This window comes from Schistocerca nitens, chromosome 3, assembly GCF_023898315.1.
Source record: "Schistocerca nitens isolate TAMUIC-IGC-003100 chromosome 3, iqSchNite1.1, whole genome shotgun sequence".
Taxonomy (NCBI): Eukaryota; Metazoa; Arthropoda; class Insecta; order Orthoptera; family Acrididae; genus Schistocerca; species Schistocerca nitens.
In genome coordinates, this window is record NC_064616.1 from 507,037,482 (window position 1) to 507,064,883 (window position 27,402).

Below are 27,402 nucleotides of genomic sequence, written 5' to 3' on the forward strand. Positions count from 1 at the left end.
TCTCTCCGTCGTTTCTAGGTCCCCGGTTAACATACAATACAGTATATCTCTAATGACTTCGTCTTAACGAGATGTGAGAGTGGAACCTTCCTTAATTTAGAGAGTTAAAGGGAAAAGAATTTTGGGCTTTGAAGCCGATCAACTCTGTTTATGGTTAGAACCATTTAACTGTTGTACACCTGTCTAAGAGTTTCAAAAGAATACGGGTTAATTGAAAATACAATCTGCACCCAAGGCGGTGTTGAGATGTATCCAGAATGTAACTGTGGAATACTAATTTAAGCACAGCAGAGAGGAATGTGACCTACACTCTAATCAGCCCAGGTGAGTGAACTTCATAAAAGCAGAACTAGCGCGCTGAAATAGACACAGAGTCCGAATACTATTGTTTAACTTTTCCTTTGCTCTTAATTGCGCTAGCCTTGTGAGTGGTGTGCTTTAACTTAATAACGTAATGCCATTCTTGTTTTGCGATGGTATAAACATTCGACTCTTAGCATACAGGTAAAATTGGAATTAAAGAAAGGAGAGGATAAAATAATCGTATGCTAGCATTTCGTATACAGGCTTCGAGAGGCTACTAGAGGCCGCCAAGTTTCACCCCATCCACCGGGTGAATTCGACAGTATTCTGCATCCTGTTTCTATATGACTGTGTGCAGATATCTGTAATTTAATCCAGTCAGTGTGTAAATAATCCTAGATGTTCCTATTTCTACGATATCTCATGCTTGCCTGCGAAATGAAGACCATGAACAGTTCCTCTAACAGATGTAGTACCACAGAATCAATTAGATGAACCAATGTCCACCACGAAGACAGGTTAAAGTACTGTAAAAGTCAGTTTACTGCAACTTATTTCTTATGGTTTAGCACACTAATAGGTATGGAGGCAACACGTGAAACGTATTGCCACCTGCTGCTTATTTATGCAATAAATTCATTCCAATATATTACAGTGTATTCATGCAGTAATGTTCTTAGGTTTGTCGGTATTTAGTTTAGATTCGAAGATTCGAAGTACGCATTCAGAGAGCATATCTGAAAAAAAAAATCACCTGAAGTATACTTGTCACTGTCGCCTTAATGTCAAACACAAAGGATGCCTATCAGAAAACATGCTGAACATTTGTATGTTCATCCAACAATTATTTTTCATTGCTGAGCATAAAATTCAGCATGCAGATTGGCTCTCTATACATTAAAGAAAAGAAAACTTGAGAGTTTCAAACGTGGACTGATGGTAGAAGTGTATATAGTCTTTGCCGTGAAAATGTTTGCGCCAATACGGTACTAGTTGACTAGTACGGATATGATTTCCCGTTCAGTCGAGCGAGGAGACCTTGTTGGTGAGTGTGCAGTTATTTCCAGTCATGCCGTGTTGTGCGAATATGAAGGAAGGTCAGTATTACCGTGAATCAGCTGCGTAGAATGTGGAATAGTGTGTAGTAATGATGATTTGATACGGAGGTTAAAAAAGTGTGCAATTTTCTTTCGTACAGGTTGGATCCCTATCCCTTTAATCATTATTTTATTTCACTCGTATTGTTATGCATGTGAAAAGCTTGGCATGTTAGCTTTAATTTTTGCAAATATATTGAACCTTAAAACAATGAAATTTCCTGCCAAAGGATATCGAAGAGACTCATTCATGGGCCATGGAATTCTCTAATTTCAGAATTACCTTTTTAACCCATAAAAATCTCAAAGTGAAATACTGTCACGGATTCGTGTTACCAAAATTCCACATTATTTATTCCAGACATCTGCTAGAGAGAGCCTGTGGCTGCTATTTGCAAGTAACAGCTTTTGCTACTTGGTAGCAGTAACCACTTGACGTCAGGCAGTTGGCAGAATGTTACGGTAGCTACTTTCTCTAGCAGCAGCTAGGAGAGGCTTTTAAACGGATCCGCCACGGATGCCTCAAGAGTAAAATTTAACTCGAATAAGTTTGATTTGAGAGAACTGTTAGTAAGTAGTTTAAAGATTTGGCTGCTTTTGCATCATTTAGTGTAAAACACGTTACAAAAATATAGTCTAGGGCTATTAATTTCTCCATAATCTAGCTAGTCTTCTGTAGACAGCTGTAGTTAAGTGAAATTGATAACTTTGCTTCTGAAAAAGTTCTCTTCAAGTAACACCATTCGACTGAAGTGATACGTACTACGTAGTGAAATCTCTAGAACCCACTTCTTTACAATACAAGGCTGCGGTCGAAACTGCGAAGCTCCACCTAGTCTTTTCTCTTGAAGCAGTCTACCCTACAAAAATAGCAGTTAAAGGAAACTACCCTTAGTTCAGTATACTTCCTAGCGGTAATCCTAATGTTGCTTAAATAGTTGACAAAGTATTCCAACCAACTGCTGATAGTCTTCTTAGTGATAGGTAAAAACGTATGACTGAACGGCGTACTGTTAATCAGATCTTGTTTGAAAGCAAAATGGTAATGGGGAAGAAAGATAATTGCAGTTCTCGATAGTAGGAACTTAAATTCTCGTCGCTTGTCTGCTGACATTAGTTTCGTGCATATCGTATGAAACTGAATAATAAAATTTCTAGCACATGCTAATGATGCTGGAAACGTCGACAGAACCCACAAAAATCTACTGAAGTTACTGGTATCTTAAGTCAAGGAACTTCTAAGATTTCCGACTTTTGACTCTGAAAGTAAATGTTACGGTTTTACGAATAACAAACCGTAGCTTCACAAAGGTTTCAAAGGAGTTTACTGTAATTTCTGATAGCTGCTGAAACATTCACGGTATCCAAATAGCTACAATAGTTAAGCGGAAAAACAATTATTTTTCGGCTTTGGTATAACTGGTTGCACATGACGTAAATTTCCTTCTCAATGATTTGTGATTGTGCAAATAAGATGGTTACAGCTAAAGTTCGCAGAAATCATTGACAAGGAAATTGGCGACGTGCAGGTATACGGTAGGAACTTTGGTGCATCACTACTAATCACTGCAGACTCTTCAGACGCCTCCAGTGCGACTGCTTGGAACCTAAGCAGGCTAATAGGTTCGAACGCTCCACTGGTACAAACGCTGGAAAATAACTTTTCCCGCTTAACTATTAAGTTTTTGGATACCGTCAGTGTTTCAGCAGCTTTAAGAAATTATAGTAAAATCCGTTGAAATATACATAAAGCTACGGATTGTCATTCGTAAAACGTTAGCGTTACTTTTGCAACAAGTGGTTCAGAGACTATAGGCAAACTTAAATCTGCCGTTATGGCATAGTGATAGTGTGAGATTAATGAGCATGTCATTAACAATATCTAAAGAAGCAAATTCGTAAAATAGCTCTGGTGTATTTCATACAGTACAGTTAATCTTTTGTATCTGTATAACAGTAACAGTAAAACATCGTTAGTAGCTTTGATATGAAACGTCACATGTAAGACACATGCTCTGGGATTCTGTGAAACTACTGTAAAATACTTCTTCTATAGGCGCTTGGGCTGCAGCAGGTTTGCACGAGGTCGAAGTGTACAGCACTACTTGGCGAAAGTTTGCAGCGGAGTTCATAGGAACATTCCTGTTGGTCCTTGTAGGATGTGGCTCTACCACTGTAGCTTGGTCTGAAGGATACAAGCCAACAACTGTTCAAATTGCACTGGCCTTCGGGCTGATTGTTGCATGTGTTGTTCAGGTGAGTAAAAGGTTTTTATTAATATACTTAAAGCCAATTGCTATATCCAGTGCAGTGAATATACTGTTCAGAGATTTGTAATGGCAATTTCACTGGAAAAGTGTGCATTCTTGAGCTTAGCTATCATTTCTTGCTGTTAAGCAAGAATATAGACGTAATTGGTATATTGTGAAGCTTTAGTTCAAAAATTACATTTAGCCTCCCTGAAACTATCAGACAAATCAGTTCGTCGGAAAATAATTTGCCGTAACTACTTGCTTTTGGGACAGATACGTTCTTTTCATGCTCATTCTGCCATCTGAAGTCTTCGGCAGTTACCTTAGCCATTTTATTTACCAGCTACCGATTTGGCAGTTACTTTGCCTTTCGGAATAAATATCAGTTATTGGTGGTAAGATCTTAGGGGACCAAACTGCTTAGGTCATCGGTCCTACTTAATCTAACTTACTATAACTTAATCTATGCATAACATGCACACGCGTTTGCGCATGGGAGGACTCTAATCTCCGACGGGGAGATAAGAAGCCCTACCCCGCGCGGCTATTCAGTTATCTACTTCTGTGACGTAGATACGCAATTTATTGTAAACGTATTTCACTCCCGTTTCAGAAGCTTTGTCGATGAGGTGTGACGCTATGAACAATCCGAGAAATCAGAATTTTGTGTGTGTGTGTGTGTGGGGGGGGGGGGGGGTGCGGCGAGGGGCGCAAGTTACAGTATGACATAAAACATTTACAAAAAATACTGTGCTGCTCATTCGTCAGGAGATCGTCAAAATAGGTGAATGCGTAACAGTAAACTGAACTAACATTTACAGAATTAACCGTTAGAATGAAAGTTATGCACTTGTAATATATTTCATACACAAAATACCTAATCTTTGTTTGGGACAGTGCTGTCAACTGAACTATAACACGTTGATTTTCTGGTCTAACAGCCCCTATTAAGGTATTTATCTATAGTGGGAGGAATTGCCCATCAGTCAGTTTTTAAACTGTGGTTTATCTGAAACAGTTACATCGCCAATTTGTCTAAGTGAATGCCCTAAACAAATGTTTGCCAAAAGGTCTTCCGTAGGCTGAAATACGTAAGCAAAATAACTGCAAGAATCTTCCTGAATTTAGTCTTAATACGTCCGGATTTTATTCAAATGAATGTATGCCAGGCAAAACTATTTGTCAATACTTACGATTGGATTCTTTCTTCTATGACGTGAAGACGTCAGTCAATGTAACGTCAGGGTATAGGCTTCTGTTCCACTTACGTAGTATACTCAGCATGCACTTACATATCAGTGCCCGAAGCTGAAATAGCCTATGTTTTGGAGGAACCTATCATTTGTTATATAGTTCTGATACTAACACTTGCAATTGAGTGTGAATGATCAACTCTCGTCACATTCATCGTAATGATGCACCCTCTAAAAATACAAAACTGCCGCGTCACGGGGTTAGACGAGTGAATCGCAATCCTAAGGTAAAGGACGAAATAAACGGTTGTGGGCAGGGGCATACTCGAAACGAGCCGTGTGGCCATAAAATTTAGCTAATAAAAGCTTTTACTGAGTGTTTACTAAATATTTAAATTTTCCCGGAATCATAACTCCTAAGGACCTTCCGTAACATTGCACTAAGTGCAATCCATCTGGATAGACTAGAAATTGAAACACTATGGTTGTTTCATGCTCAAATCGTAGTCGGGCAAGCTATTGTTCAGTGTACGGAGAGATGATAGTTGCTGCGCAAGAGGTCATACCAGCAAATTGGGTGGTAGAAAAGTTACCAGCGAAAATACTGACTCTTACTGGTATTCTTAGCGGCTGTCCTCACGCTTGCTGTTATGGGCTATCCAGAACAAAAATTTCCCTGGCAGTCGAATTTGGATCACACTTCGTGAGCGTTACACGGTAAAAGTCAGTTGTAATTGTTGACCCACGTTCATCTTAAGTCAATCATTGTACAGCACTCGGCGGAGAGTAAATAGAACCAGTACTGGTGTTTGTCCTATACCATTTGTGAATAGGGGGAAAATTAGCTTAAGACACTGCACATACTTACCTATATCTCATTATTTTAGTGAAAATTTGTTTTGACCAGGAAAGTTGTGGAGTGGTTTTGATTTCTTCAATTCTGTTTTCTGGGGTGCTAAACCGAAATGAAGTTTGCCAGCAAAATTGCATGACCTTGAAAAAATGCAAAAACATTTTTTTGGCCGTTTCTTGCTTGTAACTAGGTCATATTTACATAAATAACCTACCTATTCGAAATGAGTGCATAAAATGTCCTAGAAATGCCGCTATTAAGGTCTTTTCACCCACGAGCCGTCGTGCCCAAGCGTTAGTTGAAAACTGACGTATTTCTGTTCTTCCCTCTGCAGAAACTCACTTTTCCGCTCCACAACTCGAATTTATTTTTAAAGGCTGTCAGTTAATTCCTCCAGTTCTCTTCACATACCAACTTTATATCGCATATGCAAAGGTGTCATTATTTCACAAATTACATAATGTAAAAGTTAGACAAATCAGACATTGTACTAGCTGTGACAAGAAATTTGGAATTTCAACGAAAAATCGTGGAAAAGTATTCATATTAAATTACATGATTACGTAAAAATAATTTGGGCAAAAATGTACCGTCGTTTAGAGGGTCCTAGCTCAGGTTCTTCTAAGGCAGTGGGTCTCGGCAAAGGTTTGGGTTGTTGCGTCAGCATCGGGGCTTCTTAATCCAGGAAGTAAGACAGTGAGAAAAGCTTGATCATCTCAAGGAGGGAGGATTACGAAAAAGATGACGTATCTTCCTCTTCGTGCAAGTGTCTTTACTTGCACTCGGTCTCCTTCAGCCAGTTAAGCTAGACCAGTGCTGTCTTACTGGGGCTGGACATTCACTCTTCTCTTCGCACGATGTGAAAATCTGGGAGCAATTGTTAGCTTTCCTGCCTCCACAAGTGCATTGACAGCCTTCTTCACCAATTACAAGTAATGGCCAGTGTAGTCAGTGCAGGGCTCAGTTAGTTGCACTGGCAAGAGACCACTACTTGTTTTCAACACCACTCGTTTTGTTCAGTGTTGTTCGACCGGATAACCACTGCTCCACGTGAAAGTAAACTCTGAATGTTGTCATGCAGTAGCTTCGGTCGGAGGTGGTGAGGCAATATTGGTTTCACTTTGGTGCGTTGAAGATACGTATTGCCTGCATTCCAAATCATTCACTTTAGTCGCATGTCCTTCCCCATACAGAGCCACGAGAAACAAATTTCCTCCTCCCACAATCTCGTTCTGGTGTGCCGTTCGGGGCGCCAAAGTGAGAGCGGCCTCAAAGTGCTAGATGTGTATCGTACTTTTCAGTTACCAGCGAAAACTGACAGGGGTGAATGTGTAACAAAAGTCGCTTGTGTGGAAAAGTTCTCGAACCAGCCATGTTGAAGGTATGGAATGTAAAATGAAGACGTAGACGGAATCACATTTGCTTAGAACTTAAATACAAAGTGAATTTAGAAACGGTTCTTCTCGTCTATTACTGGAGCTTCCATAACGGATAACACATTCTACATTGTATTCAACGTAAAACTAGGAGGAATTCACTAAGTTACAGCTGATAATAATAGGTTTGGAATGGAAAGTGTTTTAAGGAGACAGCCGACACACGTCAGTTCTCAATTAGCGCTTGAGCCCAGTTTGTCGGAGATATAAAAGTAGTGAAATACGTAGGAAATTTTGTACACTTAAATTCTGAATAGAAGTTTTTTACCAGAAGTTGGTAGTTTGAGTTATACGCAACAAGTGCCCAAAATGGTACCTTATTGCATTTACAGTGTTGCATCACGAAATTTTTTGGCAAACATTATATTCGGATGCAGCACCTAAAAATAGAAGAAAAAATTTGCCACTTGGGGCAGTTTTTAACAAAAATTTACTGTTACCTTGATATACACGATGGTGGCAGCAGCCTTTCGTGAATACAGGTTCTTTGAATTTATCTAAAGAGGTTTGGCATGAGCTACGTGGTTCTAAGGAGTCCCATTTAAATTAGCAAGAAAAGTTGCTTTCCCCCTCACATTGTGCCTTTAGACGTTCTTGTGGCCAGATTCTGTCTGGGTTGCTTTTTCCTTTACCTGTCACCTTAACTGTCACGATCTTTTCTAACTTTGACTTGACTGTGTAGTTGCTTTCTACCATTTTGCGTATCATGAAATGGGCTAACGACTTAGTAGCAAGTCCCTTTAAACATATAACCTTTCCATGGTTTACAAATATCTCCTGTGAAAATGTGGTGCATTTCTCGTCATACCATAGCCCATACTGACGTCTGCTTCGGGACCCAGTACAAGGATGTGGTTGCAGTCCTGTTCTGGGAATTCCCTTTCTTAAAGGCGTGCTTTTATGCACCATGTGGCTACTAAAAACTAGCTTCCTGCAGAAGCTTGACCCCCACTTGTCAACATCTTTAGTTGTAAATTCCACTCTTCCATATATACAGGACCATAGTCTTGCCTGGATTCTATGGTTGATAATTTATGGCTCGGCTCCGCCTTGTTGAATTGCTGTACCACTCCTGTAGTCTCCCAGCCGAAGTTAGGTTCTTACTTCGTCAGAGGGTACAAAGTATTGATGACTTAAGCGATCATTATCCAATAGTTTCCTCACACTCCAACTTTGCTTTTTTTGTGTAAACGGTGCATCGCCTCGCTGACACCCTCCAGCAGAATTACCAGCTGAAATGCACCTCTAACTTGTGCCAGGAGCTCCACATAACCTGCTGTTCCGCATATCCTGTCTAGTACACTACCCAGATAACGAATTAATCTGGTTAAAGATCACAGTTACTCCCATGACCATTCAGTGTCCAATTGTTTTGCAAGATTATCAGGGTGCTACTGCTACTTACACTGATCAGCCAGAACATTGACCATCTACCTAATAGTATGTCGACATTTGGTACAGATAGCAGCAGCGCCGCTTCGTGGCATAGTAGTGAGGCCTTAGCAAAATGAATTTGGCACCACATCTGTGCACATACCATTCCCGTGAATTATAGGGAAGTGGGGCACATTAAATATCAGATGTGTTAGTGGGTTTAAATCTGGCGAGTTGGGGAGGGCGTCAGCACATTAGAGCTCACCACTGTTCTGTGAACCACTCAATCACAATCCTGCCTTTGTGATATGGCGCATTATTCTGCGAAAACTGCACTGCCATCGGAAACATGATCCTCTTGAAGGGATGAACATGGTCTGCAGCTAGTGTACAAGACTGCTCAGCTGTCATGGTGCCTTGCACGACCTCCACTGGACCCATGGATGCCCATGTGAATGTTCCCCAGGGCATAAGAGTTGCTTCCAGCTTGTTTCCATCCCACAGTACAGGCGTGAAGGAGCTGTTCCCCCAGAAGATGGATTCGTGCCCTCCCATCAGCATGATAAAGGTATCGGGATTCATCAGACCATGGAATGCTCTATCATTGTGCCAACGTCCAGAGTGGATGGTTACATGCCCATTTCAATCGCAGTTGCAGATGTAGTGCAACACTGGCACATGCATGGGTCGTTAGCTGTGGAGGCTCATCATGAGTTATCTGTGCTTTATGCTCACGCATACTTGTCTGCTGACCGGCATTAGTCTGAAGTTAGGTCCACCACAGTTCGACGCCTCACCTGTTTCACCAGTCCGGCCAGCCTATGGCCTCAGACATCTGTAATGTGGGTTAGCCATGCTACTGCACGTCTGGACATGGTTTCACAATGGTTCTGCCACGTGTGGAGCACACACTGCAGCACTCGTCAAGTTGTGCAGTTTCAGAAACGCTTGTGCCGAACCTGTGCGACATATCTGCCCTCGACCTTCACCATTGTGTGTGTGTGTGTGTGTGTGTGTGTGTGTGTGTGTGTGTGTCTCTCTCTCTCTCTCTCTCTCTCTCTCTCGCGCTCTCGGTCCCCTGCGGGGAATGAATGTGCAGACTGTTCAGTTAGAGAAGTAAACACTAGGCCAACATTCACTTTGACCACCCAGCTTATTTGGATATGGAACATCTGGTTGGTTATCGCTCCTCTAATAAACTCAACGTCAAGGAGACCAATGCTGCATAACACTTCTTACGTACCTCCAAGAAGCAATCCACAGTCTTTGCAGACAGTAGCTCATGTCCTGGTGGAATGGTTCCTCCTCCTGCCTATCCATGCTAAGACTGGTCTTCTGGACTCTACCTCTAATGGACTGACGAACACGCTGTTCAGCCCCGTAACAAGCAAACAAGTGAGCAACCAGCCAACCGTTTCCCACGCATTTAGTTACATTGGCTGTGCAGTAGTAGTTTCATTGACTTTGTTAGATAGTAAATTGTATTCTTTCGGTTCAGGATCTCTCATGTGGAATGACTTTGAGTTAACATATCAGTTCAGTCCGTTTAACATAAGGAGATCAGGTCACGACTTGATTAGTCATTTTTACAGTTCAAATTTAGGATGACCATCCTGTTCTAATGGCACGTAGAGCTCTTCAAAAGAAGAGCTGAGACAACGCTCTTCGTGAGACACTTGCAATGGGTAGTTAGCATTATCTAACAAATGCTTGATTTTTGAAGTCATCTGAAGCATTTTGTACAGGGGCTCGTGCAACAAGTTTGCTCACAGTTGAGCTAGTACTGCTGTTAACATATATTGTAATTATGCAGATATTGCAATAAAGGTAAACAGACAATATTTCATTATTCACATGTTTGTGATAGGAGGCAGATGAAATGACTTGAACATTTTGTGCAAAGAAAAGCTCGAACTTAGATGGCTTGCACCCTCGTAAGTTAATATCAGCAGGAAATTACAAAATAAGGTGGTAGCGAGCTATGAATGAATGATACATGGTGTTACAGTGCCTGGGCCATGTGAGCGGCGCGCATGTAAACCCAGCAGTAACGGTGGGCCTGTTGTCAGCCGGCCAGGTTCTCCTCCTGAGGGCCGTGATGTACATAGCGGCCCAGTGTGCTGGCGCAATCGCTGCTGCTGTTGTCCTCAAGGTAAGAAAACAGCTGTCTGGATATTCACATTAACAGATTAGATTAATTAGTACTTGTTCCATAGATCATGAATACGACACTTCGCAATGATGTGGAACGTGTCACGTTAATAAAAGGTATCTATACAAGACTACATTACACAAAATATTACATGACACTTAATAGCCGACCGGGTGACCGAGTGGTTCTAGGCGCTACAGTCCGGAACCGCGTTGCTGCTACGGTCGCAGGTTCGAATCCTGCCTCGGGCATGGATGTGTGATGTCCTTAGGTTAGTTAAGTTTAAGTAGTTCTAAGTTCTAGGGACTAATGACCTCAGAATTCCCATATTGCTCAGCCATTTGAACTATTTTGACACTTGATATTTTGTTGGGTGGAGGGTGGGGAAATTACCCACTTACTATAGCCAAAAATTCATCTGAGTAAGATTTGCCATTCAGAGATTAATTTCCTTTTAAATGATATATGGCTATCTGTCACTCTTGAAGCTATTAGGTAAGTGACCAAAGAGTTTTGTGGCAGCATAATTTTCCCCTTTCTGAGCCATGTTGGATTTAAACTTGAGTAGTGAAGATCCTCTCTCCTAGTGTTGTAGCCATGTACACTGCTATTACTTCTAAATTCTTTCGGATTGTTAATAGCAAATTTCATAAGCGGAATATACGTATTGAGGCTACAGTGAAGATCCCTGGCTCTTTAAATAAGTGTCTGCAGGATGATTATTCTTATTACACGCTTTTGTTCAATGAACACTTTTACTCAATGAGCTACCCCAGAATATGCCATACGAAAGGAGAGAACGAAAATAGGCGTGGTAAGCTGATTTACTGAGACGTATATCGTCAAAAACTTGCAATGACTGTAATAGCACAAGTAGCTGAATTTAAACGTTTCAGCAGATCTTCAGTGTTTACCCAGTTAAACCCCTTAATGCATACTCCTAGAAATTTTGAATATTCTACCTTAGCTACCGATTTCTGATCGAAGTCTATATTAATGGTGTTACTCCATTTATGAAATTTGTTATTAACAATCCAAAAGAATTTAGAAGTAATAGCAATGTACATGGCTACAACACTAGGAGAGAGGATCTTCACTACTCAAGTTTAAATCCAACATGGCTCAGAAAGGGGAAAATTATGCTGCCACAAAACTCGTTGGTCACACACACACACACACATGTATATATATATATATATATATATACACTCCTGGAAATGGAAAAAAGAACACATTGACACCGGTGTGTCAGACCCACCATACTTGCTCCGGACACTGCGAGAGGGCTGTACAAGCAATGATCACACGCACGGCACAGAGGACACACCAGGACCCGCGGTGTTGGCCGTCGAATGGCGCTACCTGCGCAGCATTTGTGCACCGCCGCCGTCAGTGTCAGCCAGTTTGCCGTGGCATACGGAGCTCCATCGCAGTCTTTAACACTGGTAGCATGCCGCGACAGCGTGGACGTGAACCGTATGTGCAGTTGACGGACTTTGAGCGAGGGCGTATAGTGGGCATGCGGGAGGCCGGGTGGACGTACCGCCGAATTGCTCAACACGTGGGGCGTGAGGTCTCCACAGTACATCGATGTTGTCGCCAGTGGTCGGCGGAAGGTGCACTTGCCCGTCGACCTGGGACCGGACCGCAGCGACGCACGGATGCACGCCAAGACCGTAGGATCCTACGCAGTGCCGTAGGGGACCGCACCGCCACTTCCCAGCAAATTAGGGACACTGTTGCTCCTGGGGTATCGGCGAGGACCATTCGCAACCGTCTCCATGAAGCTGGGCTACGGTCCCGCACACCGTTAGGCCGTCTTCCGCTCACGCCCCAACATCGTGCAGCCCGCCTCCAGTGGTGTCGCGACAGGCGTGAATGGAGGGACGAATGGAGACGTGTCGTCTTCAGCGATGAGAGTCGCTTCTGCCTTGGTGCCAATGATGGTCGTATGCGTGTTTGGCGCCGTGCAGGTGAGCGCCACAATCAGGACTGCATACGACCGAGGCACACAGGGCCAACACCCGGCATCATGGTGTGGGGAGCGATCTCCTACACTGGCCGTACACCACTGGTGATCGTCGAGGGGACACTGAATAGTGCACGGTACATCCAAACCGTCATCGAACCCATCGTTCTACCATTCCTAGACCGGCAAGGGAACTTGCTGTTCCAACAGGACAATGCACGTCCGCATGTATCCCGTGCCACCCAACGTGCTCTAGAAGGTGTAAGTCAACTACCCTGGCCAGCAAGATCTCCGGATCTGTCCCCCATTGAGCATGTTTGGGACTGGATGAAGCGTCGTCTCACGCGGTCTGCACGTCCAGCACGAACGCTGGTCCAACTGAGGCGCCAGGTGGAAATGGCATGGCAAGCCGTTCCACAGGACTACATCCAGCATCTCTACGATCGTCTCCATGGGAGAATAGCAGCCTGCATTGCTGCGAAAGGTGGATATACACTGTACTAGTGCCGACATTGTGCATGCTCTGTTGCCTGTGTCTATGTGCCTGTGGTTCTGTCAGTGTGATCATGTGATGTATCTGACCCCAGGAATGTGTCAATAAAGTTTCCCCTTCCTGGGACAATGAATTCACGGTGTTCTTATTTCAATTTCCAGTTAAAAAACCCTCCTGATAACCAAACTGACATGTTAAATTTGTTCCGTAGGTGTGAACCTACTGTACAATACATGACATCAAGAATTTAGGATAAGGCAGTCAGAAGGGAGGTTGGGCAGTAGTTATGACGTATCCCCTTTTTTATGCAGTGGTTTACCAAATGGCATACCTCAATCTGGGAAAACACCCTGCTTTGAGAGATATTACATATGTAGCTAAGACTCCCACTGATCACTTGGGAACAAGCTTTTATTATCCTCCTGGAAATGCCATCAATTCCATATGAGCTTTTATTCATCATCTTCCTAATTTCAGGAGAGGTGGGTGGAATTTCAATTGTATCAGATTGTGTGGGTAAGGCCTCTTCCATTAACTGCCTTGCTTCTTCTAATGAGCATTTAAATCCTATTTTCTCTACAACATTTAAAGAATGATTATTCAAAATGTTTTCGACTTCCGGCTTTGTCGAATTTCCATTTGCTTTGATGGTAATGCCATCATCCTGTACTCTTGGTTGCCCTGTCTCCCTTGTAATGATATTTCAAATTGTTTTGATTTTGTTATCATAGGTATTAATCTGACATGATGCACATGCTTCTGGACTTTTTAATAACCTTTCTTAATGTAGCACAGTAGTTTTTATAATATTTGGGAGTTTCTGGGTCGTTAAGAATAAGAAAGAGTAGCTAGTTCCCTTTTGTGGTTAAGATACTTACATTCCTTTAGTAAGCCAAGGTTTTTGCATGGTTTCTTATGAGATTAACTCCTTTCTTGGGGAAACAGTTTTCAGATTCTCTTAAGTTTATGATAAAAGTAATATTTTAAATTAGTATTGGGTTCCTTATACACCTCATCCTAGTCAAACTGCTGGAGATTTCCCCTGAAATTTCTAATTGTTGAGTCATTAGTTGAACGCACCACTGTGGAAGGTAGTTTTGAATTAATGAATTGAGCTGTCATATACTGTAACTACCTGAGAACCATGATCAGAAAGGCCATTCTCAACAAAACAAGAATTTTTTGAACTTACCTTGGCCTATAGAAGTGTTACCTATCAGTGTGCTGCTGTCCTTTACTACCTCAGTAGGAAAATTACTGACAGATGTCAAATTGAAAGAACCGAGCAAGACTTCCAGGTCATTCTTACTATTACTCTTTCAGTGAATCAACATTGAAGTCCCCCACAAAAAATTTGCTTTCCCCTATCTGACACATAGCACAACATGATATCAGTTTTCCAGGAATGAGCATCCTGAAGGGGACCTATATACTGTTAAAATTATAAGAGAGCCCTCCTTCAGTTAATGTTCACAGGCAAATGCTTCTATAGGTTGCTCTACACACAACTTTTTGTCTCTATGCTTTTTACACAGTGATAACTTTGACATATATGGCAACTTCTCTCACCTTATTCTCTCTACTCGTATGTGCAGCTAGTTTATAACCACTGATATTTACCTTTTACATATCAGACACAACGGGATGCTCAGATAGGCATAGTATATATATTACTTTATCAGATTCAATGTCATCTAAACAAACCAGGAGTTCATCTACTTTATTCGATCCTGGAACATTTTGGTGAAAAATGGTAACATTTTTACTTTTTTGAGAATCTTCTTCTTTAATCCAATATTTTGGTTAAATATAGTAACATTATTTACTTTTCTGTCGTGAGTCTTAAGAGTTTCGGACCTCTTTAGCACCTGCCTGAATTTCTCATTGGACACTGATATTAGTCTAAAGAAGAGGTACATCCATGAGTACTAGTGGTCCCCCATTATGGATTTCGCTAACAACCCTGCCAGTTTACCCTTCCCTTCCCTTTCCTATTGGTATGTAAGCCATGCCTTGTGAAATCCCCCTCCTATCAATAGCCTCGAGAGGAATCAATCGGATGTCTGACAGTGGCCGCCCTACGCAACCGATCAACTCCATATTTACCCTCCTGACAGCGGTTCAACTGGGGCTGATCATGCCACCCGAAATCAGGCACCAGCCCAACATTCGTATGGGTCGTTGCAGAGGCTGTTTTCACCAGGTCACATTCAATACTGTAACCCTGATCCCTATCAATACTGTGTCCCACTCCACCAACTATCACATGATCCTGCTTTCAGAAACCTTTGCAAAAGGAACCTGGCTAAGACATGCACTTGGCTTGAAAAAGTTTGTGACTTGGTACCTGTCACCTAATTTTTCCTGCAAGATCTGGCCCACACCTTCCATGGCTGCTACCTAGCAACATAACTTTCCTCGTACTTTCTACTTTTCTTGAAACAGTTGGTTTCCTAGTGAGATTGTTGCACCTTAACTACATCTACTTCTACTGGAGCTTCTTCCTTACTTAACTGTGGTAGCGAGGCAAATCTATTGGTTGTGCCAATTGGGAAACTGACTGTTCTCTTTGTGGCCCTTGTTCCCAGCTACCATTTTCCACCGCTGTTTACCCTCCTCCCCCCTTAACCTCTTCAGTTCCTCCCTCGCTCTGTCCAAATCAGCCTGAAGGGCTCTAATTTTCTCCTCCTGTTCGGCTATACTCCTATCTCTTGAGCAAACCCTGCAAAAGAATGGAAGAGTCTAGTTTGCTTGCGCAATTCCCACGCCGCTACAATTTCCCCAATGAAACCACCTGTCACAATAGCTGCACAAAACCCCTGAACCAACTTTCCTACTGCAACTCACATACTTAGTATCCATGATAGTTTGGAAATTAGTTAAGATTTACTAAGTGATAACGATAATATATTAAATATAGATGTAAAAGGACACATAAATGTTTTGCAAACTAATATGTAAGTAAACTATTAGCAAATGAACTGAAATTTGTGGTATAACGCTAAATATGCATGTTCAAAAATTAGGCCGAAACAGTCAAATGTAACCAAAACGAACTTTTTGATTACTGGAAGAATACGCAAATAAAAGAAAAACCTTTAATGGCAAACTTGAGGAACACACTAATAAACGTATTTAAGTGTTCAACTGAAATTAATTACAACCCAAATTACCCCCCCAGGGGATCCACAACTCTTTTGTGGATACGTGCGTAGCGAGCACGGGACCCCGAGCTGATGTGGCCTTCCTTCCTTTCCGGGCTGCATACCTTCCCTTTCCGCATCCTTCCCCATCCCCCATCTTCGCCCCCCCTCTTCACCTCTGGCTCTTTCTTTCCCTTTCTCTGGGGTTATGGTTTGCGCCTACGTCCGGAGACGGACGCTTGTAAATATACTACATTCTTCGCCTTCCTTCCTTCCTTGCTTGTAAGTCTTCATCCTTCCCTTGTCCTTCTCTTTTCCTTACCTCTTCTCTCTACCTTCTCCGCTGCGGCGTTTGAGACCTCTCTTCTTTCCTTTCCATTTCTCTTTCTTCCTCCCTGTGCGTGTCTGAAGGCCAACCCACGCACTTCCATGTGTAGCCGGTGACGGGGTAACGCGTAATTCCCCGCCCCGGGTAGACAGGTAGGACACGTACGTACCCCCTGGTAACGGCCAGGCCCAGGGAGGGGTGATTACCCGAGCTGATACCTTCCGAAAGTGCCGATTGGTCCCTCCGTCCGTTTGTCGGGAGGTGTGACCTGAGGTGTGAACAATCACCTAAGGCGGGAGTGCCCTCAGAGAGGGCCCCCACAAGGGAGGAGCGCGCCATCGGAGACGCCGGTAATCATGGGGGATTCTTACGCAATGGTTTCCTCACGTTCCACTATGTCTGCTCACAAACGTAAGTTCACTGAGTCTCAACCACAGTCAGTTCTTCCATCGTTGCCACAGTTCCTTGTTGTTTCTCGGTCTGACGAAGGTCACGACTTCTCAACGGTCAACCCTTTCATTATTCAGAAAGGTGTCGACGCAATTGCAGGTCCTGTAAAGTCTTGTTCCAGATTACGGAATGGCACCCTGTTGTTAGAAACAGTCAGTGCCCTCCAGGCACAAAAATTGCTGCGTACCTCACTACTACACACCTTCCCTGTCCGGGTGGAACCGCACCGTACCTTAAATTCCTCGCGTGGAGTCGTTTATACACGCTCCCTCGATGGACTGTCTGACGAAGAAATTCAGCACTACCTGTCTGACCAGGGCGTAACGGCTGTTCATAGGGTTATGAAAAGGGTTGACACGAACATCATTCCAACCCGCACTGTCTTCTTGACATTTGACAAAGTTCAACTACCATCGAAAATCAAAGCCGGCTATGAGATAATTTCCGTTCGCCCTTACGTGCCGAACCCTAAGCGTTGCTATCGGTGCCAGCGGTTCAATCACACCAGCCAGTCCTGTTCCAATCCAGCCAAATGTGTTACGTGTGGCAGGGATGCCCATGAGGGTGCTTGTCCACCTCCATCCCCTCGCTGCATCAACTGTATGGGTGACCACGCCGCTTCCTCTCGAGATTGTCCCGTTTTTAAAGACGAAAAGCTCATCCAGGAAATTCGAGTAAAGGAAAAGGTGTCGACCTTTGCTGCTCGAAAATTATTCGCCAGTCGACAGCCCACCGTGCCTCAGAAAGGAAAATACAGCACTGTCCTTGCTTCTCCTCGGCCAACAAAGGAGGCGGCCACGCAGACTTGCGACCTCACCTTTAGTGCCACGGTCGTCAGATCGGCCAGCGCAAAGATCGCCCGTTCAACCTCACCACTTTCGCCTGCCCACTCTCTGGTTCACCCTTCGTCGAGTTCTGCTAAATCTCGAGCCCCAAAGTCAGACACCAAGACTTCGAAAAAAGAGCATACTCGTGAAGAGTTTTTACGTACGGCAACTTCGCAACCATCGGTTCCTCCTTCCTCTAGACATCATACTTCCAAGAAGGCTACAAAGAAACCCAGTTCCTCTCCTTCTCCGCCAAGGCGTGTCCCATCTACAGCACCACCTGGCGGAAGTCGCCCTCGGCCGTCTTCTGTGTCGCCGAGGCGCACTGCTGGCGGCCGATCAACCGCCCGGTCGCTGGTGGCAGGAGCTGCTCCTGACCAACCTATGGATCAGGATCTTCTGCCTTCGGCTGAATGCCATTCCGTGCTGTCGGTCGCAAGCTCAGAGCAGTCGTTGAGTTGACAGCGACCTTGGTCACATTCCTCCATTTCCAGTTCACCCTATGTCCATTATCCACTGGAATATCCGGGGTATTCGAGCCAATCGGGATGAATTGTCGATCCTCTTACGATCCTACTCGCCGGTCACCTTTTGTCTTAAGGAAACAAAGCTGCGTCCCCATGACTGCTTTGTTCTCCCTCATTTTCAGTCCGTCCGATATGATCTCCCCTCTGTTGAAGGCACTCCAGCACATGGAGGACTCATGATTCTTCTCCATGAAACTCTCCGTTATCACCCAATCCATTTAAACACTTCCTTCCAAGCTGTCGCCGTCCGTCTTTCCCTTTCCGGATACACGTTCTCTCTTTGTACTGTATACATTCCATCGTCCACACCAATGGCACGAGCTGATCTCCTCCATCTTCTTGGTCAGCTTCCACCCCCATATTTGCTGGTTGGGGACTTCAATGCCCACCACCCGCTTTGGGGATCTCCACATCCTTGTCCACGTGGCTCACTATTGCTAGACGTCTTCCACCAAGCAGATCTAGTTTGCCTCAACACTGGGGTCCCTACGTTTTTGTCTGCCTCCACGACAAATTTATCTCATTTGGACCTTGCGGTCGGTACTGTTCCACTAGCTCGGCGCTTCGAATGGTTCGCCCTTGATGATACACACTCGAGTGACCACTTTCCATGTGTCCTTAGACTGCAGCCTCAACAGCCATATATGCGCCCGCGACGCTGGAAGTTTGCTCAAGCCGATTGGACACTTTTTTCGTCTCTAGCGACATTCGATGACCGTCACTTTCCCAGCGTCGACGATGAGGTCACACATATTACCGACGTTATTCTTACAGCTGCGGAACATTCAATACCACGCACCTCCGAATTGCCCCGGCGCCCCCCAGTTCCTTGGTGGAACGAGGCATGCCCTGTTGCACTACGTGAGCGGCGACGTGCTCTCCGCGTTTTCCGCCACCATCCTACTTTGGCCAACTGTATCCGCTATAAGCAGCTCCGAGCGCGATGCCGTCGTGTCATCCGCGATAGCAAGAAGGCAAGCTGGAAATTCTTTATTAGCTCATTTAACACCTTCACTCCCTCCTCGGAAGTTTGGAGTCGGCTTCGACGGTTCTCAGGCGCGCCTGGTTTCTCCCCGGTCTCTGCTCTGGGCTCACTGTCGCGCATGACACATTAGTGGACCCCGTCGCAATTTCTAACTCGTTGGGTCAGCACTTTGCCGAGATTTCGAGCTCTTCAAATTACCCGCCAGCGTTTCTCCCGAAGAAACGTGCAGCGGAAGTGCGACCTCTTGCTTTCTCCTCTCAAAATCGCGAAAGCTACAATACTGTTTTCTCCTTGCGGGAACTCCAACATGCACTCTCTTCTTCTCGCTCCTCCGCCCCAGGACCAGATGGTATCCACGTCCAAATGTTGCTACATTTATCAACCCATAGTATGCGTTACCTCCTTCGCCTTTATAATCGAATTTGGACCGACAGTACTTTTCCCAGACTATGGCGGGAAGCTATCGTCGTTCCTGTTCCGAAACCTGGAAAGGACAAACATCTCCCCTCTAGCTATCGCCCCATTTCTCTCACGAGTAGTGTCTGTAAGGTTTTGGAGCGTATGGTGAATTACCGTTTAGCGTGGTGGCTGGAATCCCGCAGTCTTTTAACACCTGCCCAATGCGGATTACGGAAGCATCGTTCTGCAGTTGACCATCTTGTTGCTCTCTCCACTTACATCATGAACAATTTTCTCCGGAAACGCCAAACGGTAGCAATATTTTTTGATCTGGAGAGAGCATACGATACCTGTTGGAGGACATGCATCCTCCGCACACTGTTCTCTTGGGGCTTTCGAGGTCGGCTGCCCCTTTTTCTTCGCGAATTTATGGCAGAGCGCACATTTAGGGTGCGGGTGCACACTACTCTCTCCCGTACTTTCTGCCAAGAAAACGGGGTACCCCAGGGTTCGGTGCTGAGTGTTGTACTGTTTGCCATTGCCATCAATCCAATTATGGATTGTCTCCTTCCTGATGTCTCGGGCTCCCTCTTTGTGGACGATTTTGCGATCTACTACAGCTCTCAACGGACCAGCCTTCTTGAACGACGTCTTCAAGGATGTCTCGATCGCCTCCACTCTTGGAGCATCGAAACCGGCTTCCGTTTCTCTCCCAGTAAGACCGTTTGTGTTAATTTTTGGCGACGTACGGAGTTTCTTCCGCCCTCCTTACATCTAGGACCTGTCAACCTTCCGTTTTCAAACGTCGCTAAATTCTTGGGTCTTATGTTTGACAGAAAACTGTTCAAAAATGGCTCTGAGCACTATGGGACTCAACTGCTGAGGTCATTAGTCCCCTAGAACTTAGAACTAGTTAAACCTAACTAACCTAAGGACATCACACACATCCATGCCCGAAGCAGGATTCGAACCTGCGACCGTAGCGGTCACGCGGTTCCGGACTGCAGCGCCAGAACCGCGCGGCCACTTCGGCCGGCACAGAAAACTGTGCTGGTCCCCACGTTTCCTATCTTTCGGCTCGCTGTCTGCGATTCCTCAACACCCTGCGTGTCCTGAATGGTACCTCCTGAGGAGCGGACCGAGTGGTCCTTCTCCGCCTCTATCGCGCCTTAGTGCGCTCGAAATTGGATTATGGAAGCATAGCCTACTCCTCTGCTCGGCCGTCTATTCTTCGGCGTCTCGACTCTATCCACCACCGTGGATTACGTTCAGTGTTTGGAGCTTTTTACACTAGCCCTGTGGAGAGCCTTTATGCTGAGACTGCTGAACCTCCGTTGTCCAATCGGCGAGCAGTCCTTCTGAGTCGTTATGCTAGCCATATGTCTTCCATGCCTGCTAATCCAGCCCATGCCCTTTTTTTCGACGCCTCATTTGATGTAGGGTATGCAGGCCGCTCCTCCTCCCTACTACCCCCGGGAGTCCGCTTCCGTCAACTGCTCCATTCTCTTTCCTTCCGCTTTCCTAAAACCTTCTTGACAACTTGGGGTACAGCACCGCCTTGGCTCCGTCCCCGGATCTGCCTGCTCCGTGACCTTTGTCGATTTCCCAAGGATGGTACCCCTACACTTGCTTATCGTCGGGCATTTGCTGCTCTGTGCGCACAAATGACGGACGCCACCTTTATTTACACCGACGGCTCGAAAACATCGTTGGGTGTAGGGAGTGCCTATATTGTTGGCGACGCCCCAAATCGCTTTCGGCTTCCCGACCAGTGTTCGGTTTATACTGCGGAGCTTTACGCTGTTCTCCAGGCTGTCCACTACATCCGCCGCCATCAGCGGATACAGTACGTAATCTGCTCAGAGTCTCTCAGCTCTCTCCTCAGTCTCCAAGCTCTTTATCCTGTGCACCCTCTGGTCCACCGGATTCAGGACTGTTTGCGCTTGCTCCACCTGGGGGGCGTCTCGGTGGCGTTCCTCTGGCTCCCGGGACACGCTGGTATCTGTGGGAATGAGGCGGCTGATATAGCAGCCAAGGCTGCAGTTTCTCTTCCTCGGCCAGCTATTCAGTCGCTTCTTCACCGATCTACGGAGCGGTTTATGTCGCAAAGTTGCTCATTTATGGCATGCGCATTGGTCAACACTTCCCCGAAATAAATTGCGGGAAGTGAAAGCCCTTCCTTGCGCTTGGACCTCTTCCTCCCGAACGCGTCGTCGGGAGGAGGTAATTTTAACTAGACTCCGGATAGGGCACTGTCTTTTTAGCCATAGACATCTTTTAAGCGGCGATCCTCCCCCACTCTGTCCCCACTGCTGTCAGCTGTGGACGGTAAGACACCTTTTAATTGAATGCCCCTATTTTAATCCGTTACGCTCCCGTCTACAGCTATCGCCTGATCTATCGTCGATTTTAGCAGATGACACGCGCTCAGCCGACCGCGTTCTCCAGTTTATTAGTGACAGTGAAATGACGTCAGTCATTTGAAGTTTTATCGGGGACTATCAACCCCTCTCTGTAGTGGACTTTTAAGCCTTGTTTCTGCTTTTAGTGTCTCCAATTTTTTGAGTTTCGTTCCCATTTTTGCTGTTTTCCATTTTCAGTTTTTATTATTTCCTCAGTCACGGACCGGGCGCTAATGACCATAGCAGTTTTGCGCCCTAAAACCAAAAACAAAACAAAAAAAATACTACTGATGGGTATATGCACAATGCACTTTCCTCTTGCCATACACGCGCTAGTCAGGCGGAACTTACTGACGTTACTAACTCGGGGAGCCATAGCGTTAACTCCTGTAACTCGCGTAGTAATTAAAATGGTTACTGGTGCCTGGTATGGCTAAAGTAATGGAATGAGGTATGGTCAACTTTCATTTATTAACCTTTCACATCTGCCATGAACCAACTTAGCAATTATAAATATTAAGACCATACGTAATACTCATTCTATTCATTTCCATGTCAACATCGCACAACGCAGACAAAGCATTTCGGCGCGCCAACAAGAGCTGAACAAAGTGTTTCGAACTGAGTTGGTCGAACGGTGGACGTGAATGGATGAGCTTGCGTTCGGCAGCAGTTCCGGGTCTCGTGAGCAAATAGGATCTTACACTCGCGGTAGTGCCAAGTATGTAAACAATGACCCGGGACTCAGTGCACAATGCAGGGCAGAATCTGTAAGGTTAATTTACTGCATGTTTCATAGTTTTGCAACTTTAAACATTAACTGAACAGTGACTATGTAGCCGAACATACAATATACCTGTTTTAAGGGGTTTACAGCTTAGTCCACAAATTTGTCAAGCTGCTGGTATCTCTGAGCTAAGAGCTGGACTATTTATTCTGTAGTTGGAGAGCTTTAGTCCATTCACTAGTAACTTTCATTACAGCCTCAATCTAGAAAGCCAGACACAGAACTGAGTACTGCTAGTGTGCAGCGGCATAAACCAGGTTCATGGACTGTTCTGTTTTGACAGGGTGAAATAGATATGGCCACTAGCATGTTCTGTATTAAAGATCACTTAATTGAAAGTGCTTCATTGCATAAATACTGTCAAATGCCGCCCGGAGAAGTGGTCGCCTACATGAGCAATGTTACCTGTCATTAAGAGTGCCCCATAGGAACCATGGATTTGACAGTGCTTTTGCTTGCTGTCGCAGTGATACTGCCGTACTGTAGGTGCATTCATAACAGAACGCTCAGAGACCAAACATGCTTTGCTGTGCTGGTACTGCAAACAGCTGAACGCGACAGGAAACTACACCGTTAATATGGTTACATGACGGCATCTTCTTGGGTGACTGACTTCGGAAGTAAGTCCCCCCCCCCCCCCCCCAAGCCGGTTCTGAGTGTGGACTACCCAGGAGGACGTCACCAGGAAAAACGTTGTCAGAATGTGAAATGCTAACACGCGCGTTCGGGCAGGAAGGTTGCAAAATTTACAAATGAAATAGAAGTTAGTGGTGATTAGTGGAGTTCGGTGGCCAGAGGAACAGGAGTCTGGTGTGAATTCAGCGCTATAAATACAAAATGTTTAGGGGTAATACAGTAGCAGATTCAATAATGAACAGGTATGCGGGTGAGATACTATAGAAGCATAGTAAATGCATTGTCATAGTGCACGCTCGAACGCTCACATGCACCACAGCAGTAAAAATTAATAAGCTAAATAGCTCCGCAGATAGATTGAATAAAGGTAGAATTAAAGGCAGTTAGATCGCCAAGAGATCAAAAATGTGTTGGGGCTTAAATTTGGGAGTTGGAAAAAGGAAAGTAGAGGGTATACATGGATGGGGGAGAAAGCGATGGAGGAAGCGGCATAGAATTTTTGCGCACTGCTTAAGTGAACTATCGCTAACACTTCGTTGGAGTTGTGAAAGAGGGTTGTATACGTGGAAACACCTGGACACCAGGGTAAATTTGATTACATAGTAGCAGATCTGTATACCAGATTTTGAACTGTGATGGGCATAGTTGGACTCCGACAAATTTGTTTATAAACCATATATTAAAACTGAAGGAAGGTATGAAACTACGGAGAGGGAACCTGGGTAACATGGAACAACTAGAAGTTGAGCTTGAGGGAGCATTAAGCAACGATTAACTAAAACGTGGCAAAGCAATATAGTAGAAACTGATGGTTTTGAGATGAAATAGTAAAGACAGCAGAGGATAACAGCTAAAAAAATAAGGCCTCGTAGAAAGCCATGGATATCAGAAATACTGAACCGACGAAAGGAGACAATATAAAAAGGCAGCAAATGAAGCAAGCGAAAGGAAACACAAACGTCTAAAAATTTTAAGTGCAAAATGGCTTAACGGGAATGGCTAGAAGACATGTAGTGATACAGAAGCATAAAGACTAGTTGGATAGATACAGTCTATAGGAAAAAAGACCTTCCTCGTCGTCACTTTGCAGTCCCGCTCACTCTCTCTCGGGCGAGGGTATATTCCTGGGAGCAGTTTCTGCCATCCACTATGCTGTCGCTTTCTGCGCCGACCACCATGGGCTTCTTTGCACCTGATATCCAGCACGGTAGCCAGTTCGTTGTGGTGGGTTTGCCATGTACCCTGTTGGGTGTAGCCCCCTGACAACACAGGGATCGCTCTGCTGATGCCTGCGCTGTTAACTCCCCACGTATGCTAAAGAGTAGATGCCTATCTCCCTGCGGCATCAGGACTCATGACAATGGTCATCCTGCCAGGTGGCCCTTGCTATGGCTGGGTGGCGCCCGTGTGAGGACCATTGGTCGGAGTGGGTGGCATCAGGGTGGATGACAAGCAACGAAGTGTGGCACATCTTCTCACATCTTGGCTTGCTGGTGGGTAGCCGCTAACAGTGTTCCAGGGCTCAATTTAATGCAAACACGTATGACCCCAAATAGTTTTCCTATCTGGCCACACCATGGGAGGAACAAAAGGCTAAAAATGACTAAAGAGGGAGATACTCAAGACAGCCTTGTGGGACCCATTCTTCTGGAATCTGGAGGAACTATGTAAGGAACCAGCTTGCACGCGGAAGGAACAAAAGAAAGAACAGAAAATTTTGAATAAAAAGCCGGAGCAGGCCCTTAAGACCCCACCCATGAAGCATGGTGAGGATGTGATGTCACACATTGTATCCTATACCTTCCACATGTCAGACTGCAACCAGATGCTGACGGCGGGCAAATGCCATGCAGATGGCAGACTCCAAGCAGACCATATTGTCAGTGGCCAGACGGAGCCAGAAGGCCCCAAGACTCAAGTAGCCAACTCAACCGCCAGCTCATGTGTTCGAGCTAACGTTGTTGAGGCTAATGGGGCGGTAGCTGTCCACCTCCAGTGGGTTCTTGTCAGGCTTCAACACTGGGATTACAATGCTTTCCCGCCACTGTGATAACTCACCTTCAACCCAGGTATGGTTGAAAAGGTCGATGAGGTGTCACTGGCAGTCCTCATAGGTGTTTGAGCATCTGATAGTGGATGCGATCTGGCCCAGGAGCCATATCATGGTAAGCAGCTAGAGCACTGGAATTCCTAGTCACTGAAGGGAGCATTGTACAATACGGGTTGGCGCATATTGAATGAAATTCTCCGACTTTCCAACCGCTCTTTCAGAGAGCGGAAGGCCAGTGGGTTATTTGTAGAAGTGGAACTAAGCATAATCCTCTGCTATGAGTTCCGCAACCGTGTCAGATTCAGTACAGACTGCTCCATTCAGGGAAAGCCCAGGTACGCTGACGAGGATATAATAGCCATAGTCACCTAATCTTGCACCAAACCTGTGATGAAAAGGTATTGGTGCTAATGGTGGAGACATACTACTTACAGCTCTCCTGCTTCCATAGGCAAATAAGGTGTCTGGCTCGCATGGAGGCATTTAAAGGTAATGTGTTCCATGACGAGTGCAGCTTATGACGCTGGAGGGCACGCCTGCGATTTCTAATCGCCTCGGCGATCTCCGGTGACCACCAATGCACAACTCCTCCGCCGAGGGGACCTGGGAGAAAAGGTAATCTCAGATTCCACGGCAGAAACGATGCCGGTGGTGATCGTGTGAACCACCACATCAATGGCGCCATGAGAAAGAGGCTCAAGTGGCAATGGGGGCGAACAAGTCCCAGTAAGCCTTATTCAAAAGCTATCTGGCGAGGCGCCCAGGTGAGTGACGCTGGGGCAGTGACAAAGATCGGAAAGTGGTCACTACCACAAAAGTCATCATGCACACTCCATTGGACAAACAATAGGCCGGGGCTGCAGACCAAAAGGTCGATGGCTGAGTACGTGCCATGCACCACACTGAAATGTTTGGAGGCACTATTATTTAAAAGAGGTCGAGCTGTGCCAACACTTGACCAACAACAGTGCCTCAGCCTGTTGTCACCAACCCACCCCACTAAGTGTTATGGGCCTTAAAGCCGCCAAATAACAAAAGGTGGTGGGAATTGGGCTATCAGCACAGCCAATACATGCTGCAAGATATCACCATCCAGTGGAAGATAGACTGCAGACAGTAACATTCTGAGGCGTCCACACCCAACAGTGACAGCCTCTACAGGTGTTTGAAGAGGGACACACTTGCTGCAAATAGAGATAAGTACAGACTCCACCACATACCCTCTCATAAGCTGCCTGATTCTTATAAAAACCCTGATAGCCACAGAGGGCAGGGGTTCGCATCGCTGGAAACAGTTTTCTGGAGAGGAATGCAGAAGAAAGGGTGAAGGCTGGAAAGTTGTCGGAGCTCAGCAAGGTGGTGGAAAAAGCTGAAATTCCACTGGAGGATGGGATTGTCTGGGCCGAAAAAGGCGTGAAGGGACGGAGGAGGCACATTACACCACTGGATCACCTGCTGCCACCAATTATCACCCATGCAATCGACTTCCATGGTGTCTGAGGGTCCAGCGAGATCTAGGTCTGGACACACCAGAATGTCCACCCAATCCTCAGACGCAAAGCTTGTAGGCTGCGGTGGGGTGGGCACCACCGCAAGTTCCTTGGTCTTAGAAGTCTTCTTGGAATTTTCTTGCTGCTCCTTGGGTTTCACTGACTGGGAGGGCTTCACTGATTCTTTCTCCAGGATTGAGGGGGATCGTTAAGCCCTATGACCAGCTGCTTGTGTGCACTTACGCCATTGGCAGGC

General features: G+C 45.2%; 1 protein-coding gene across 1 annotated transcript in view; it reads left to right on the forward strand.

Moving 5' to 3' along the window:
* The first annotated feature begins 1,390 nt into the window (after window positions 1-1,390).
* Window positions 1,391-27,402, forward strand: part of LOC126249306 (aquaporin AQPAe.a-like) — a 142,332-nt gene continuing 116,320 nt past the window's right edge. The window contains exons 1-3 of the mRNA XM_049950960.1: window positions 1,391-1,400; window positions 3,457-3,656; window positions 10,517-10,660. Coding sequence (XP_049806917.1) covers window positions 1,391-1,400; window positions 3,457-3,656; window positions 10,517-10,660 — 354 coding nt within the window. The remainder of the gene's footprint in view (window positions 1,401-3,456; window positions 3,657-10,516; window positions 10,661-27,402) is intronic.